Below are 17888 nucleotides of genomic sequence, written 5' to 3' on the forward strand. Positions count from 1 at the left end.
GAATGGGGCCAATTTCCATGGCGGCTATACTGATCAAAGTTGCACGGAAACCACACAATGATAGTGAAAGCTGCAGTTCTCAAACCTACTACGACTGTTCAAAGAACTTTAATTGTGTCTATTGTGATGCTCCTGATATGCTATTATACCAATGAGTCTCAAGCAGGATAATGGGTCGAAATCATGAGGCTGATGCTGAGACTGAGGCTGAGTGTTCACGTTACACACGATGGGCGACATTGATCTGGGCGATCAATACTCTTGCAAAAAAAATCTCCCTATTCGAGCACTCGGTCTGCATCATGTAGATACATCATGACAAAGGTCACATCGAATTGATCTAAGGATCTTTCGTTATTTCAAGCCGGCAATTAATATGCAAATATCTTCAGGCCGAATTTCAAGGCATTGGTTCCGCTATACATCACGCTTCGAGTAGGCAAAGAGTAGAATTCTTGATCACTTCAGCTAACGGAAAACTGATTACCTCGTTTGCTCCCAGGAGTCTGGTTGTTGTTGGCTGTACGAGAGGACCCACTACTCCTCAAGATTAGGGATAGAAAGCTATGAGAGGTATTAGTTGTTTAGTATTTGGAATAAATGTCGTTGCTTTAGGGCATTCATATCTACTTAGTCAAATATATCGTGTTCTTCTTGTCCTTAGAGCTCGGGTATCAAGGTCTTGGGTGCGACGACGAGGAAGTCACAAATCATCTCATAGTAGCGGCAACGAAGATTAATACATCCCAACAATTACCGGATAGGTGAATATGTGCATATGTGGCATTGGAGCCCATAAATATCGAGGAACAGTCTTTAGTTGACTGGGTATTATTACCCCGCAAAGCAAATGTTAAGTAAGTCGACTTTCTTCGTTCTTCTCATTCAGATACCATTCTGCGATCGAAAAAGATTGGGCCATACTAAAACAAATCAAATAGGGGGTGGTCAGAATACTTTGAAGCTACAGAGAAGTAGAGCGGGGGAGAAGATAATCTATATTATCTCTTGTCAATTGCAACTTGCAAGACTGATTATCGTGGATACGCGATCAGGAACAAACGACTTGTCATTATTTGGAATAGAAGTCTGATACCTGCCTTGTAAGGAAGAAGATTGCTTTTCTCGAAACCCGATGGAAGCGGGGAATGGTCAGCAAAAATCTAGTCACTTGCTATTTCACAATCATTTCACTGCAAATAGCATTACAAGTGGTACAATAGAACATTTTGTTCCCTATCAATAAATCTGAAAAGAAGAGAATGGTACAAACTCCCTGTTAAAAGACTGAAAATATATTTCAGCTAGGAAAAAGATTCCTTGATTCGAACGAAATATCAGAGAATGGCTTGAATGAGGGGGTATCAAACCTCCAATTTTTCAGCTGACAATCATGATGCTTACATCGCTGATATTTTTGTAACACTAAATCCTACAAGGCGTCGCGCTCCGCAATCACCGTTCCGTGATTTCGTGTTACAAACACAGAGCCTCGAAAATTCGATTACTTGACTCAAAAACCTTTGACATAGAATTGAGTGTGACATCTTGATCCTACGAACGGACTGTCACAATGTGAGAACAGTCAATATCCCGAACTCCGATCCAAAAAGCAGAGCAGGAACACCCGAGCAAGTACAACATCGAAGTCGATGCAATGCTTTTCAGGAGCTAGTGATTCGCGCACGAAATGTGTTACATTCTGTGGTACCGCAAAAAGTAGGATATCACAAATACAAGGACATCAATTACAATGAGGACATCGAGTTTTACAAATCCTACCGGGTAGAAGAGACTCTCCAATTTATTGCATCTTATTGACCAGCGCCCTAACAGACAGTGTCGGAAATTCTAAGTCGAAGTTTATTAAGCTCGAGTACACGGCTTTATCTCACCATTGGGGAGACGACGATGCGGTGCACAAAATTCATGTATACAGCAATGAGGAGTTTGGCGAAGATTGGGACGCTGTACGGCCTTTCAGCACGAGGTTTATTCAAAAAAATCTTAGAGAAGTTCTCTTGCAACTCGGATCGGAGCAAGATGAGGTGTATCTATGATGTGATGCTATATGCATAAACCAAGCACATAACAAGGAAAAGGCTGCGCAGGTTGCGAGAATGCACGAAGTCTACACATTTTCTAAGAGCGTTTGTGTTTGGTTGGGGACAAATGATGAGCAGGGCGCGACTGATGGTCCAAAGCGTACATTCGATTTCTTGAGAAGTATTCTTGATTTCCAGGTACTGGATCACTTTGCTGACAGGAAAGAAGACTTGGAATACTGTATTGAAAAGTCCAACTCCCTCGATATTCTTTGTCGCCTTTGGGCCCCAAGACCTAAGCTAAAAAAAAACACTCGGGAAAAGGTCGAAAGCACATTTGAAAAGGAGAGAGTGCCATCGTGGACTACCAGTATTGATCGGTATGCTTTTGGCTCGCCAAGCGAAGCAAAAAAATGGAGGATTAATGGAGATAGTTTTGTAGATGAGTCAGGTCGTCCACAATATAATGCATCCTCTGGACTAGCACCTCGTGTGCGTCTCGGCAAGAAAATCAATCATGATCTTAAGGACGATGAAGTTGATCCGACCAATCCAGGCGAACCCGGTGTAGAGCCTATATATGCGAACAAGCAGGAGAATATACAACACCGACACAAATTCGAAGGTATCATGTATGTTGAAGGATTTCAGCTGGATTTTATAAAAAGACGATCTGATGCCGTGAATGGAGGTGTAATTATAGCTGAAGCATTGAAAATGGGGGGATATAAGAAAGACCCCTTGACAGGAAAGTATGAGCCACATGATACACTATGGAGGACTCTACTAGGGGACCTTGGACCTGCGCCCAATTGGTATCGGAGAGCTTGCGCATATTTTCTAGACGTAGGTTTACTGCGAGATGCGTCAGGGTATTGGCATACTAATGATATGAAAAATGAAAAACAGAAGAAATGGCACCGGCAGCCATGCTTCAATTTTTAGATCGAGTACAAGCGGTAGTTTGGAAGAGAAGATTTTTCTTAATGGGTGGGGAAAATGGTAAGGAACTTTTTGGATTGATGCCTAGTGAGGCAAACGAAGGTGATGTGATTTGCATATTCCTAGGTTGTACGGTACCTGTTGTTTTGAGAAGAGATGAGTATGGCTGGAAAGACAATGGGGGGTGGAGTATCATAGGAGAGTGTTATGTACATGGAATGATGGACGGAGAGGTTGTGACGGGGAATTGGCCAAAGAAGTTGAAGTCACCAGGTGAGTGTTTTACTTTGAGATGATGAAATGATATGTCTTGATGTGAAATACAATTTTGGATGTGCTTCATGAAACGATCCTTTTGGATACCCAGTGGCTGTTTTGAGTGTTCAAGATAATCCATAGGTAATTACATCAAGTTTGGAAAATTCATACAACAAGACCTTTCAATTTCCATAGCTCTTAATTCGAGCTATCATGTAGGTCGATAGGCTATGATTGTCAAAGTTCATCGAAAATTGTTAGGCAACCACTCCCATTCAGACCCACAAATTATTATCTGGTATTGTAATTATGAATTTCGGGATACTGGCGCTACATTGATTTTTCCGGCTTAGGAATTGAACATCTTTACCATTTGCATAGTTTTGTGCAACTGCAAAACTGACAAAGACATTAATCCTTAACAACAACACTATGCCATGAGCATCGATTGTTTTTGGATAACAAAGCCCATACAAAAGCACAATAAAGCTGACCATAAAGATTTTGGGCGAAGGTCATAGATATTCCTTTGTGGCTTTGTTCCACTTCTTAAATATCTATTGCATTCTAGGTTGATTTTCCTGTTGTCTCGTTGGATTTAACCAAATTTCTGACAAGAAATCGAAATCCGAACGTGGTTTCCTCAAAACCTCGGCCTGCTCATTAGGCATTTCATAGTGAATGAATCTAAAACGAATATTGCGTATTCCGTTTTGTGCACCCGATTTACAATCATTTCGAAGACTACTTAAAGACTCGCTCTGGTCATTTCAACCCTCATATATGCGACAGAGAACAAACTATTGCATAAAATGCAAAGGCCAGACCCCAAGAATAGGTTCGATCATACCGACGAGATCTTGGAGATACTCAGAGGCCAAGGTGTTGCTGATGACTCACTTGAGCAAAAACTACGGGAAATTTTTGTTACGATCGACGATGATGTAGAGGCTGGGCTATTCAGTCATTTGGAGGAATATGAAAAACAAAAAAGGGAAGAAGAGGAGGCGGAGGCGAAGGCCGAGGCGAGAGCAAATGCAGAAAGTGCTAAAGATAAGGAAAGACGAGAAGAAAGAGCCGAGAGAAGATTAATTCATAAAGATACCGAGGCTGCCGTGGATATTCTGCGTGCTATACATCAAACAGCTGCGCCTCTTCGTCATAACAAATGGCGAAAACCAAACGCAGGGTTCACAAACAAAAATATCAAAATCATAGGCAAGATCGGCGAGGGCGGTTTTGGAGCAGTATACCTTATTGAGAATATTGAGACTAAGGTTCAATATGCAATGAAGACTCAGTAAGCTTAACGCAATTACTATCCCCTTTGGTTTTTTATCTCATTTTATTCTTCGGTTCAAAATAGCACATTTATATTTCATCTTGCACACCTCTTCTAATGCCCTGCACGACAAGAACACCTCATTTTTCCTCCAAAGCCTAGTGTTCACAAGCAATACTGACTCCCCATTCCTGTAGGCTTATAAGAAAAAATGACGATGAGCCAATGATGACACCCCCAGCGTGGAGGGGAGCCAAGACCCCTCCTGTCACACCTTCTTCTGAGGCTTCGAAGATATCCGCGAAAGTAATGAAAGAACGGCATTTAATGACTAAACGGTTCAATGAAACCAAATGTTATTTGCAGTACATACGTTCTAGTCATCCTTCTATCTGCAACTTGGAAGCTTTTTTCGACTTAGAACAAGCAGAAGATAACGGCCACTGCCATATCTTTGAGTATTGTGATTGGGGAAATTTGGAAAACATTGTGACGCAGTACTATGATAGACCACGCTGGGGCTCAGGAGAGCCCGAAGGTTCTGTATGGACTCACAAACCAGAAAATATGCCAAAATTATACAAGCATGCAGCAATACCAGAAGCGTTCATTTGGCATGTCTATATGCAGACAATGGAAGCTCTGAGTTTCCTTCATGGTGACCACGAACTCAATAAGAAACAAGAGTTCCACTCACGCAATCAAGTTATTTGCCTTGATATCAAGTTGGACAACATATTTTTGAAGGACTCTGGGAAACCAAACACATATCCAACTGTAAAAATTGGGGACTTCGGAGAAGCCACCTATGTGCCATATGGAGAGCAACGCTGGCATGACACGGGAAACGCCGTGTGCGGGGCGCCCGAGGAACCTTATTTAAGTGCCAAATATGATGTTTGGTGTGTCGGGATGTCATTGTACATTTTGTCGCACTCGGGTAGACGACCAAAGAGAACTGAAGTAGACGGAAAGCAAAATAAAAAGGAGAAGCCGAATTGGGGTTTATGCGATCCACATCTTTCTAAAGTTTTGGCTAACGAGCTTGAAAAGCCAAGAGAAATGGACGTGGAAAAGAGATGGACTGCAGCTCAAATATTAGACCATATAAGACCAATAGCTGAAGAAACGATACGTTTGACGTATAGACGTTTGCAGAATTGGGCAAGACCGGAGTTACAGGTAACATATGAGGAAGATATTGTTGAACGGGTTGAAGGGGGAGAAGCTCTCAGTGAGATCTCAGAAAGCGATGATGGTGATGATGGTGATAGTGATAGTGATAGTGATAGTGATGATGATGATGGTAGTGATAGTGATAGTGATGATGATGATGATGATGGCGATGAGACCGGAGAAAAGAAAACCAAAGAGCAATTAGCAAAAGAGGAGGAGGCCAGAAAGCAGGAGGCCGCCAGAAAGCAGGAGGAGGCCAGAAAGCAGGAGGAAGCTAGAAAGCAGGAGGAGGCTAGAAAGAAGGAGGAGGCTAGAAAGCAGGAGGAGGCTAGAAAGCAGGAGGAGGCTAGAAAGCAGGAGGCCGCCAGAAAGCAGGAGGAGGCTAGAAAGCAGGAGGAGGCCAGAGAGAAGGAGGCCAGAAAGCAGGAAGCCACAAAGCAGCAAGCCATGGTGCAGCAAGCAATAGAGCAGTTAACTGAAGTGCAGCGAGCCCTAGAGCAGCAAGCCAAAGAGCACTCAACCAAAGAACAATTAGCCAAAAAGCACTTAGTCACAGGGCGGATAGGCAAAAATCAGTTTGTCATAGAGCAGAAAGCCAGAAAGCAGGAAGCCGCAGAGCAGCAGGCCAAGGTACAGCAAGCGAAAGAGCAATTAGCTAGAGTGCAGCAAGCCGCAGAGCAATTAGCCAGAAAGCAGCAGGCCGAGGAGCAACAACAGGAGCGGTTGAGAAAACAACGAGAAGAGGAGTCGAGAAGACAGCGAGAAGAGGAGTCGAGAAGACAGCGAGAAGAGGAGTCGAGAAGACAGCGAGAAGAGGAGTTGAAAAGACAAAGAGAGGAGGGCCAAGTAGGAGAAAGTCCATCAAATGCGCCGCCCCAGAAAAGGCGATTGATTAGATACAGAAAACTCCGAGCTTACCGGGAATGATGCATGCTTGATATTAATCTCTGGTGAGCTCACTCAAGTTGACAGATCTTATGATAGCACTAGCTAATGTAAGTTGCTGTAGGATTGTCCAATGGCTTCTAGATCGGTCCAACTACAAACGTTGAAACCTGACATATCTTTCAATAATGAGATTTTGATAATGAATATCTTTCTGTTTTCGAAACTGTCCCACAATAAAGCAAGGTACTGTCGCTCCCGAGGTCGCTGCTGGTAGTCGAATTGGAGTCTAGAGCTCAGCTACTTCATGTTTGCCTAGCGTTAATGCAAGGAAAAGATCAGATAATTTTACAATCTAATCATATCTTATCAATCAGAGGATCACAATCCAATCATTTTCCTTGAATACCGGTGATCGATATATTGCTTGCCATATCTAGTACCCTTCTCGTGATGCGATACATGTGTGGGTCCTAGCGCCTCACTGTTATTCCGTACTCCGTATATGCTATTCCGCTTATTCCGTGTGAGCAAAAGCGCGATGAATGAGCACGAATTCTCCTCTGGAAGTTTTGGTGTGAGATTTGCCCTTGAGTTTTGGATTCTTAATAAAAGCCAATGTCTTGAAAGGGCTAAAATCGAATGACCAAATATAGAATGACATGGTAGTTTCATAGAAGAGCTTTTCGGCAGGAAAACCTCCTTCGGGAAAATGAATGATTTCCTATAAAAAATGACATGGCAATATGGACAAGATGTTTTCTGCATCGTAGACAGTTTCTCTAGGATATGAATATTAAACATGCAACTATTCGTCCAAGTTAGCTATCAAATCCCTTGCAGAGACCGGTGTAAGACTCACGAATCTAGGATAACGGAATAGGTAGGCCCAGCAGCTTATTCCTAGGGTATCGTCAGATGCATATATACTATGAGATGAACCATAACATGAATGAAGAATCATCAGCTTAACTTTCAATTCATTCCGAGCAACCCAATACTAAAGCTTACCACGACGGCTAGCCCGATTTTCATAACGTAGACTTTCGAAAATGGATCCTGAGAATGATCCTGAGAAAGCTTCCGAGAAGACTTCCACACCTATTGCCACGACATACGCTGACGCTGAATATCTCGTAGCATTTACCGTCCCCCAAGATCCTACCAACCCAAAATGCTGGCCGACCTACCAGAAATGGCTCACTACGCTCATTCTTTCATCCACCGGATTCAACCGAATTGCTGTATCCACGATTATGGCACCTGCACTTCCCATAGTCGCATCTGAGCTCCACATGACTTCCCTTGAGTCTGTTATGGCCATGTCCGTTTACTTACTCGCCACAGCCTTTGGTCCCTTACTTATTGGTCCGCTATCTGAATTATATGGACGACGCGTCGTGTTACATACGACCAATGTATGGTTCCTGATATGGAATATTGTATGTGGATTTGCGCACACGAAGGGGTTATTGATTGCTGCAAGATTGATGGCCGGTCTTGGTGCTAGTGCTATTTATGCTTTAGGAAGTGGAGTTCTAGGAGATGTTTGGAGATCTGATGAGAGAGGAAGATCGCTGGGGATTTATTCCTTGTTACCACTGCTTGGTGCAGCTGCTGGTCCTATTATTGGAGGTTATATCACGGAATATACGACCTGGAGGTGGATGTTTTGGTCAACATCAATTTTTCAGGCGATAATGATCGTGGTATCGATTCCTTTGTTTCGAGAAACTCATGGTCCGACAATTCTTCGGCATAAAGCTAAAGAGCTCAGGCTCAGTACCGGGAGTTCGCGTTATTACACAGAGGATGAGGCACTTGGGAAAGGAAGATCAGTGTCCTGGGTATTGATGAGAAGTTTTTCTAGACCCATTCGTTTACTTCTATTCCATCCAATTATTCAAGTCCAGGCTTGTCTTTCGGCTTTCGATTATGGCATCACCTATATTACTCTTTCCACCTATTCCGATATTTGGACTGGAGAATACCACGAGTCTATCTCCAAAAGTGGCCTTCATTATCTTGCCATGTGCCTTGGAGAAATAGTGGGAGCACAAATTGAAGGGCCATTATTAGATCTCGTCTTCCGCAGAATGAAACAACGCGCAGATGGTGTCGAGATGCCGGAATTTCGGGTTCCGATCATGATACCAGCATTCGTCCTCATACCGCTTGGACTTCTAGTATATGGGTGGGCAGCTCAAAAGCATGCACCTTGGATAATCGTCGACCTTGGAGCTTTTGTATTATGTTTTGGTATGCAGATTGGTGGACAAGCATTGCAAGCATACGTCATCGATTCATATCCAGACCATACGAGTTCAGCATCTGCTGCATCACAATTTCTGCGCAGCTTGACTGCTTTTGGTTTCCCTTTGTTTGCGCCGAAGATGTATCAAGTGTTGGGGCATGGGTGGGGAAATAGCACATTGGCGTTTGTTGCTATTGCCATTGGCATAACAGCACCGTTGGGTATATGGCGGTACGGTCCAAGATTAAGGGCGAAAGCTTTGTCGAGTTATTGAAAGGTGAATGAAGAATAATCAGGACGCTTTATCAAAACAGGGATCTATGGGAAGTGACAAGATCGAGAACAAACTATGAACATGAAAAGTTATATATTTTGAATCGTTCGAGTTGTAGATCCATTCCTTCATTACCTACCACACTTTTTAATCCAACAAAGATTGGAAGATTGTTTGAGTTGTCCGGACAAATATTACTTAATCTTTCTCTCCGTCTACCTTGAACAATCATTACTACGTTCTCCAACTCTATCCTGCACAATGACACCAATTTGTTGGTGGCCAGAATCTCTCCAGAGCCGTTTGATAATAATGCAATCTTGAATGATCGAATTACTGTTGGGTCGATGGTCTTGGCGATCTGACTTTCAGAGAGAACCCCGAATCCTTTCTGAAGATTCTTCCAGATGTTGTCAATCTTCTGATGCCAATGAGTCCACCCAACGTGAATGTCTATTCGCTTTGAACCCGAAACAAATAATGCTAAGACTTCAATGAAATTAAACTAAAAGCGTCCAAACAAGTAGAAACCATGGGAACATACACTGATGCAGAAAACGTTCTGGGTGATATTTTTAAACGTACCATAAATTAAGTATCGTCAGTTCATTTGATGATGGCCCAGGTATACATACACAATTTTGTTCGACTCTTCCAACCTCGTCATTAAAATTTATTCTAATCTCCGCCACCGCTAATCGTTCCACCAGCTTGTTTCCAGCTTTGAGCCATTGCCAAGAAATTCGACAATTTCTTCGTTTGTTCATCATCGGCAGGGAAAACGTAATCAACATATTCCTCATAACTATCATCATCAAGCTTTCTTCTTCTCTTCGTCTTTCTTGGCATTTGTTTCTGTACTTTCTCGATATCTTCCTCTGTACCATGAGTACGTTCAAAGGAAAGATGAGCATTGAGGAGAGAAACACGCTGTGAATATGTTAGATATTGTGTTGGAAAATTTAGATCAAGTGTGTGACATACCTCTTCCTTAAGATCCTTATCTTTCATGCTCTTAAGGGCACGTTCGAAGATCTTCCTTGCACGTGTTTTTGCAGCTTCACTAACTGGTTTCTCCTCATCATCCTCTGTCTCTTCCTCATCATCATCTGGAACGTTAATTTCGAAATGTGCATAACTGATCCAGACCTTCACATGATCTGTCTTCTCCAACAATCGCTCGTATAGGTGTCTAGTGCGATCGTACTCGCCTTCTTCCTCCTCAAAGTCAATATAGGCTTTCCATAATAATTCCGGCATATCAAGAACTTGTTGACTGATTGCCAATTCAAATATCGCACGAGTACGTTCCAGATCATCTAAACCTCGTTCCAGTTCAGCAAATTTAATCCAGGCTTGACAATTAGCTGGATTCCATTCGATATGTTTCTCGTAAAGGGTACGACATCTCACGAACTCGAAAAGTTTGATCTCTAGCTCAACATAACCTTTGAAAAGCTTATCTTTAGGACACATTCCGATGGCTTGACCTAAAGTCTTTCTGGCGGCTTGTAATTGCTGTTGTCGAATCTCGAATTGAGCCTTCATGAGCCAAATCTTGGCAAATGTAAATTTCTTGTGGGGTATTAATTTCAGACACTCTTGGTAGATCTGTCTCGCTCGCTCAACATCTTTTGACTCCATTTCCTCCCAAATAGCATAAAAAATCCACAAATAGATATAACGCCTCCAATGCCTCTTCTCCTGAGTTGGTGGAATTTGAGCAATGGCCCTCTCATAAACATCTCGAACTCGATCGACATCCCCTGAGGTTTCCTCTAATCTGGCATAGTCGAACCACGCATCGTAATTTTTGGGGTTCTCCTTTACCTGCTCTTCATATTGAACTCGACGTTTTGAGATAATTACATCTTCCACACCTTCACGATCACCGAATTGTTTCTCGAAAGTCGTATAAGCTTTATGGAGGGAAATAGACTTTGATCGTGCCATACGGTCGAGGGCATATTTGTAAATGGCTCTTGCGCGTTCGTACTCCTTTAACTTTGCCTCAAATCTCGCATATGCAATAAAGAGTCTCTCATCCATAAAGTCTTCACCCAAAGCTTCGACAGCTGTGCCAAATACCTCTCTAACCAAATCACTAGTGCCATACTCTTCTTCGAATCTGGCCCATTTGATCCAATTTCTTGGTTCGGGATGTACCATGGTAAATCTTTGGAAGATTTCCCTAGCTCTTTGAAACTCGCCATATCTTTTCTCCAATTTGATGTAACTGCTCCAAGCTGCCTCATCCGGTTCCCAAGACATCCATCTTTCGAAGACTTGTCGTGTACCGGGAATATTACCAAGCATTTCCTCCATGTAACAATACTTGTACCACAATTTATCAATTCTAGGCAAAATAGTGACGGCGCGATCCAACAAATTTCTGGCATGGTTTATGTTCCGCGATTTCATCTCCGCCTCGATATATCGAATCCATAATGTGACAGATGTTGAGTCGACATCTAATGCTCGTTCAAAAACGGATCGTGCTCGTTTGAATTCTTTCTGTTCCAATTCCCATTGCGCATATCTCATCCAATTATTCATATTAATCCTATTCCTCCGCACATAGTCCTCGAACTCTTTTCTTTTCCTCCCTTGGAATTCATGAAGCTCTTCGAGATCAGCAAAACGCTGAGTTGGTGCTTGAAGTCCTGGTTCTTGACGGTCAACAGCTTCTCGTAGAAGTTGTTCTGCTGAAATTTGGATGGCACTGGCGGCCTTGTTTTTGACCTTTGGAGGTCCTCGAGCTTTCTCATATTCAGACTCCATGGTGGCGGTAGAGTTTAATCTCTTGACGAAACAGTTGGTATGATTCTGGTTCGCGTTCAAGACTTGAAGGTGTCGCGATAGTCAAAAAGATTGATTAGTAATATTATCTGTACCTACGCTAGCGGCCGCCTTTCCGGCTTGAGCTCTTCTCTAATCGATTTTCTATACCTTCACGCGCCAACTACAGCAAACAACATTACATTTAAGATGTCGACTCTCGCAGATGAATTATTGCAAGATTTTGAGGATTCTGGATCCGAAGGTGAAGGCGAGGATAATGCACACCTTTTTGCCGACCCTGACGAGGTCGCCCTGAGCATGAATGGGAACGCGACAGGACTTTCAGGCGCAAGCGAAATGGAGCTCGATGGCGATGAAGAAGCAGTCGACGAGGATGATGAGATGGCAGAAATGACCAGTGGTGCTATCGATACTGCAGAAGATGAGGAGGCGACCAAAGCGAAAGTTGAAAAGATGCAACTTGGTGGAGTAGATGATGTGCGGAGTGTAGCAGGTTTGATGAAAACGTTGGAACCAGTTTTAGAGGTCAGTAGAATTTTGTTTTTCCCCTTCTCAACTTGGAGACCTATGGTTTACATCTACTCTTTCGTGTCTTAGCCCTGACTCTTTCCTCGATTTGACAGAAAATCGCACATTTTCAATCGTTACCTCCCGATAAACAAACAACCTTCGTAGGCTCGGTCGAAGACAACCCAGAATATCATCTCTTAACGCAAGCAAACACTTTGTCGACATCTATCGATAGTGAAATTATCCTAGTCCACAAGTTCATACGAGATCATTATTCGATTCGATTTCCGGAATTGGAAACATTGGTCACCAATCCACTGGACTATGCTAAAGTTGTCACTATTATTGGGAATGGACCTATGGACTCGGAAAATATCAAGACGCTTCAAACATCGAAGGATAATCGACTTGGTGCTACACTGAGATCCGTTTTGGATGGTCCATCTGTTATGATTGTTACGGTCGAGGCAACCACTACAAAGGGTCGAGAAATGTCACCACATGAACTTGAAAGAGTATTTCGTGCTTGTGATATGACTCTTGCATTGGACAAAGCGAAAAAGACTTTAACTGATTATGTTCAATCACGCATGAACTTATTCGCTCCAAATCTCACAGCCCTCATTGGATCTCTTACAGCGGCACAACTACTAAATTTCGCTGGAGGTTTGACAGGCTTAGCAAAGACACCTGCATGCAATCTTCCTCCTCTAGGATCCAATAAATCATCCGGAACAGGTTTTGCTACTAATGTCGGAGTTCGCCAACAAGGATTTCTTTATCATTCTCCTATCATTCAAGGAATTCCCAATGATCTTAAGAAACAAGCTATGCGTATTGTCTCCGCTAAAGTTGTCCTAGCCGCAAGAGTTGATCGCGTTCATAATAGTCCAGATGGTTCTACAGGTGAAGAATTGAAAGAACAATGTATCACTCGACTCGAAAAGCTCACTGAGCCCCCTCCAAATAAAGGTGCTCGCGCATTGCCAGCTCCAGATGATAAACCTGCACGCAAACGTGGTGGTCGACGTGCTCGATTAGCCAAGGCGGCAACTGCTATGACCGATCTGAGAAAAGCACAAAATAGAATGGCATTTGGAAAGGAAGAGAAAGAAGTTGGTTATGGTACTGGTGATGGAACTAAGGGTATGGGTATGATTGGACAAGGCAATGACGGTCGTATCCGAAATATTCAAATAGATCAACGTACAAAGGCCAAACTTTCCGCAAAGAACAAAGGTTGGGGTACTTCAACTCCTATGAGTGGTTCCGCATCATCACTTCGAGGATTTGGTCAATCAGCTGGTAATATAGATTTACGGGGTAAAGGCTTAAGAGCATCAGGTGTAGGAGGATTGAGTACTAGTACTGGAGCTAGTGCAGGAACTGCTAGTAGTTTGGCATTTACGCCAGTTCAAGGATTAGAATTGGTAGATCCAAAGAGAGTAGCAGAAATGAAGAGAAAGAGGGCAGCAGAAGAAGATAAATGGTTCAAAGGTGGAACATTTACTCAAGTTGGCAATGGTGGTGATAGCAGTATGGGACCTCCTCCCAAGAAAGTAGATTCTGGTGCTGGTAAAATGGGTCCACCTGCTTTGCCGAAGAAAGCGTAAAGAAGGTGGGTCGGATCCTGTAAGATGGAAAAGGGAGTTTGAGGGGAAAGGAGCATCATTATGGCGTTTTGTGGGCGGATAGGTGTTTTACAATACCATAACAAGCAGAGCTTTTGCTTATCCAATGACTGGGCGAGAATTGAAGAATGTAAAATTGTTTCAAATAACCAACTGCTTGCCAATAAATTGATCCTGTATTCATCACCTGATGATAATGTTGACAGCAGTTTACATAATTCTTTCGCCCAAATGTTCATCTTACAACCAATCTCAAGTCTACTCCACGACGATACTCAATCCCGCGTGCTTCATACTCCTTTTAAAAATGCGTTGACATGCTCTTCAAAAATCTTCTCTACCATAAACATTCTTTCCGTTTCAAGCAAAAATTCAAATCAATCTCCAAACTCACTCAAATGACATCTTTCACTGGCTCAGTTGCCATCTGGGCCCTATATGTAACGTTGTATATCGATTGAATGAACATTAAATACAGACCATGTCTATCATGTCTATGTTTTGCCTTTCATCAACGAGCCACGAGTATGAAGTCAAGCTCATTTGGTTTATCTGCCCGCCATGATCAATCCAACGAAATGGCATCGATCCGAACCTCTTGAATTGGATCTCTTACAGCCATACCCTCATTGTCAAGGATAACTGGATGTGAAGGATTCACATCTTCATTTTTAAATCTCTTGATTACCAAATCAATTGGATAAAGAGCGAGCGATATCGATTCTCCCTTCCATTTGTCTCATCTTACTCATATAAACTACCTTATGCTATCTCTTTGGCTCTGACTAATGACCACTTATACATACAAGCAACAGTAATCCGAAGACAACGTCGGTAAGTACAAGTAGGTCATACTCAGGTTCGTAGCCAGCACCACGTACAGGTAGAGATTCGTCTTTGCTGGCCTCCCCCGCCGCATCCATACGATGCCCATATACGCCCATCCATCCATCTCCCTTATCTATCCTACAGGTACTTATGGTTCCCAAGCCATCCATCCGTCCATCCATCTCCCTCGTCTATCCTACAGGCACTTATGGTTCCCAAGCCATTCTATCTCCACTCCACTCAACCGTCCCCTTTGGTAACTTACAGGTTCCCAAGCCTCTATCTACCCATCCCCTTAGGTAACTTTCAAACAGGTTCCCAAGCCTTATCTACCCCTATTTACCACCAGTAGCCACGGTTGTCGCCATTCCTAACCACAGGATTCAGTCCCATCATTTCATGCTTGGAACCTTCTCTCATAGTTTTCCACCCAGAGATACCCTTCTGGGCTCTGGGAATCCCATGTTCAACCACTTTTTGAGCCCTATGTAGCTCTTTGTAAACATCTGGTGCATTGATGGGGCACGGATTCGGCATCTTTTTTGGCAAGACCCAGGTGCTACGAAGAGCAGGCGGAAGTAGGTTTTGTCCATCGACCCAGGTATTGTAGTCCCGGGCTCGTTGTTGGAGCTCCAAAATCTCCGGCTTGAGTGCTGAAGGGCACTTGTAACATCTTGCCCGTTGGCACTGGCAGTATGTGCACTTCGTATCGGCATTCATTTTTCGAGCACGCTGGCTTTGTTGATGGAGCACACAGCTCTTGGTAGGATCGAGGATCACTCTCTTCACGCAGCGCGCACAAGTTGGGGTGGGTTCGGTGGGTGCCAGGGGTGCTGGGGGTGCTGGGGGTGCCGGGGGGCTATTTGAGACATTAGTTAGTTTAATTGTGTAGAATCGGTTGAAATCGATGAAAGGATTAGGTCTAGCTTGTAGAAATTGGCAAGTAGATGGCGCGATTGAAGAAGAAGAAGAAGTAGGATATAATACGTACCCTGCATCGGAACCAGAATCATCACCACTGGCAGGCGATTGGCTAGATGAATTAAAATAATTAGCTCAGTATCTAGGTTATTTTCAAACGTTGAATCTAGTATAGAAGGTTGCATAAATCAAATAAACCAAGCATTTGCTCTTACGGTTGAATATCTGCCATTGTAGCAGGAGGACGAAGCACCAAAAGAACCAGGAAGGCAATGCGGTGATGGAGAAGCACGAAGATGGCAGAGGCGCAAGGTACAAACAGAGAAAGGAAGCAGAACAGCAAGAATCAAAGATTGCGTGGGAGAAATGTCGAATTTCGAGTAAATACTCGAATTTTTAATCTTTGTTGTTGCTGAAGAGTTCAAAGTAGGTCAAGAAAGGCAGTAAGGTAATAAGAAACGTGAATTAGCACGTATTTTGATTAATTCAACTATTACACCAATAAGAGGTTTTGCTTAGTCGCTTAGCAGAAATGCCCCTCGAGGGGGGACATTATGTTGATGGGAAGTTTATCGGTCATGTGACTTAGAAACAACTAATTGGATTTTATTCCTATGGATAATCTAGTTCTGTGATTCTGAGATGATAGTTGTCTAATTCTTTGAGTCATATTGGAGTCATCTTGTTACTTGGTGATTGTATTCATCTAATTGCTTTGATGGATATGTGTAATTTGTCAAATAATGGATCTATTCGTCTTTTAACCTTATGGAAACTACTTAGTGTGTCTTTGGCATTCTCACAGCTAGATAAAGATTCTCTTATATCCCTCAAACTCTAGTTAAAATGTCTTAAGTGTCTCCATAACAGCTAGAAGGTTATTATATGTCTTTCGACGATAGTTACTAGAACTTTAGTAACAAGTTGACAGTTGAGTTTACTCTACTGGCACTCGGCCATAGATTTGGTTCTTTGACATTACAAAATTCGAAAGTTTGACAAAGTTCTTTTATCTTTAAGCTGTGTCTTATGAGCCGAGACCTTGTAAGTGTGTTTTTCTTGTTCTAAAAAGCTGTTGTTTCTCTCGAGTGAGATCTAAAAGTTCAATCTGAAGTTTTTTAATCCACTGAATGATCTTAACTTTATATTTTTGTATCTTTAGACGATATCATTGATATATCTACAGAGCTACTATGAGATAACTATTTACTACGAACATTAAACTTCAGATGACAACAGTTAGAATTCCTATCTACAATTAATGATTAATATAAAGATATACTATCTTGTAATGAAACACCAATAAATTCCCTGATATATTTGTTCTGTCTATGTTATATAATAATTACTTGTTCTTAGATAACTTTCAGACGGATACTTCAGATACTTTAGATACTACTCGCTAATGAATATCGACATATTGTAAGTCCTATCATAAGAACACATTAACATTAGATTGAACATTCATAATTAAATAGAGTAAATATTTACACTGAAGATGGATTTTCATGAATCTACTTTGAGAACAAGCCGTTCATGCTAAGATCACATATACAATATATACATCTTCCTCTTTCTTTTTCGCATCAACTACACATTAATTACCTCCTTCATATCTTTTAACCCTATTGAATATTTTGTACACCTCCATAAATACACTTAATGCGCTAGCAACACCAACAATACCATCTGGTTAACAATGGCCTTACATTCTCGTATCACATAAGGAGTGAGATTTCGAGAAGCCCCGCAATTTAAGCGAGTATAGCTTAGAAGCCGAATACACTCATTTGACTACTATTAAGCGAAAGAGTAATGAAGATATCATTATTCTCAAGTCTTGCTGTTCTATAAATGAGCACCTATTTCTCATATCCCAAAACGAAATCGGCAAGTGAGTTGGGAAAAAGAACCTCTTGAGATACATAGAGGTCTAAGGGGAACTTTTGGAACTTCAAAAGATGTCGTGAAGATGGATGGGAATAAGAGCTGAGATATAATTAGTCCTGTTATTCATCTCTATTGTAGAAAATGTTAATGGTCAAATTAGACAGATTCATTTTAGTTATAAAACCAAGTC

The 17888-nt window shown here is 42.2% G+C and overlaps 6 protein-coding genes across 6 annotated transcripts; 4 read left to right on the forward strand and 2 right to left on the reverse strand.

Annotated features, from left to right (window-relative positions):
- Positions 1-2120: 2120 nt before the first annotated feature.
- Positions 2121-3283, forward strand: EAE98_002536 (uncharacterized protein; the record flags this gene model as incomplete). Its single annotated transcript, XM_038950156.1, has 2 exons — positions 2121-2895; positions 2955-3283. The coding sequence occupies 2 exons, from the start codon at positions 2121-2123 to the stop codon at positions 3281-3283; spliced, it is 1104 nt and encodes a 367-aa protein (XP_038813895.1).
- Positions 3284-4057: 774 nt separating this feature from the next.
- Positions 4058-6630, forward strand: EAE98_002537 (uncharacterized protein; the record flags this gene model as incomplete). The annotated part of the gene is made up of 2 exons (XM_038950157.1): positions 4058-4545; positions 4725-6630. The coding sequence occupies 2 exons, from the start codon at positions 4058-4060 to the stop codon at positions 6628-6630; spliced, it is 2394 nt and encodes a 797-aa protein (XP_038813896.1).
- A 1010-nt stretch (positions 6631-7640) lies between these two features.
- Positions 7641-9116, forward strand: EAE98_002538 (uncharacterized protein; the record flags this gene model as incomplete). Its single annotated transcript, XM_038950158.1, has 1 exon — positions 7641-9116. The coding sequence occupies one exon, from the start codon at positions 7641-7643 to the stop codon at positions 9114-9116; it is 1476 nt and encodes a 491-aa protein (XP_038813897.1).
- A 544-nt stretch (positions 9117-9660) lies between these two features.
- Positions 9661-11897, reverse strand: EAE98_002539 (uncharacterized protein; the record flags this gene model as incomplete). Its single annotated transcript, XM_038950159.1, has 2 exons — positions 9661-10046; positions 10101-11897. The coding sequence occupies 2 exons, from the start codon at positions 11895-11897 to the stop codon at positions 9795-9797; spliced, it is 2049 nt and encodes a 682-aa protein (XP_038813898.1). The 3' UTR covers positions 9661-9794.
- Positions 11898-12104: 207 nt separating this feature from the next.
- Positions 12105-14041, forward strand: EAE98_002540 (uncharacterized protein; the record flags this gene model as incomplete). The annotated part of the gene is made up of 2 exons (XM_038950160.1): positions 12105-12443; positions 12542-14041. 2 exons carry the CDS (start codon positions 12105-12107, stop codon positions 14039-14041), a joined length of 1839 nt encoding a protein of 612 aa, XP_038813899.1.
- Positions 14042-15226: 1185 nt separating this feature from the next.
- EAE98_002541 (uncharacterized protein) lies at positions 15227-16040 on the reverse strand (the record flags this gene model as incomplete). Its single annotated transcript, XM_038950161.1, has 3 exons — positions 15227-15746; positions 15879-15920; positions 16024-16040. 3 exons carry the CDS (start codon positions 16038-16040, stop codon positions 15227-15229), a joined length of 579 nt encoding a protein of 192 aa, XP_038813900.1.
- Positions 16041-17888: the final 1848 nt, after the last annotated feature.

The sequence above is a fragment of the Botrytis deweyae genome (assembly GCF_014898535.1).
Source record: "Botrytis deweyae strain B1 chromosome Unknown BDEW_004, whole genome shotgun sequence".
NCBI lineage: Eukaryota > Fungi > Ascomycota > Leotiomycetes > Helotiales > Sclerotiniaceae > Botrytis > Botrytis deweyae.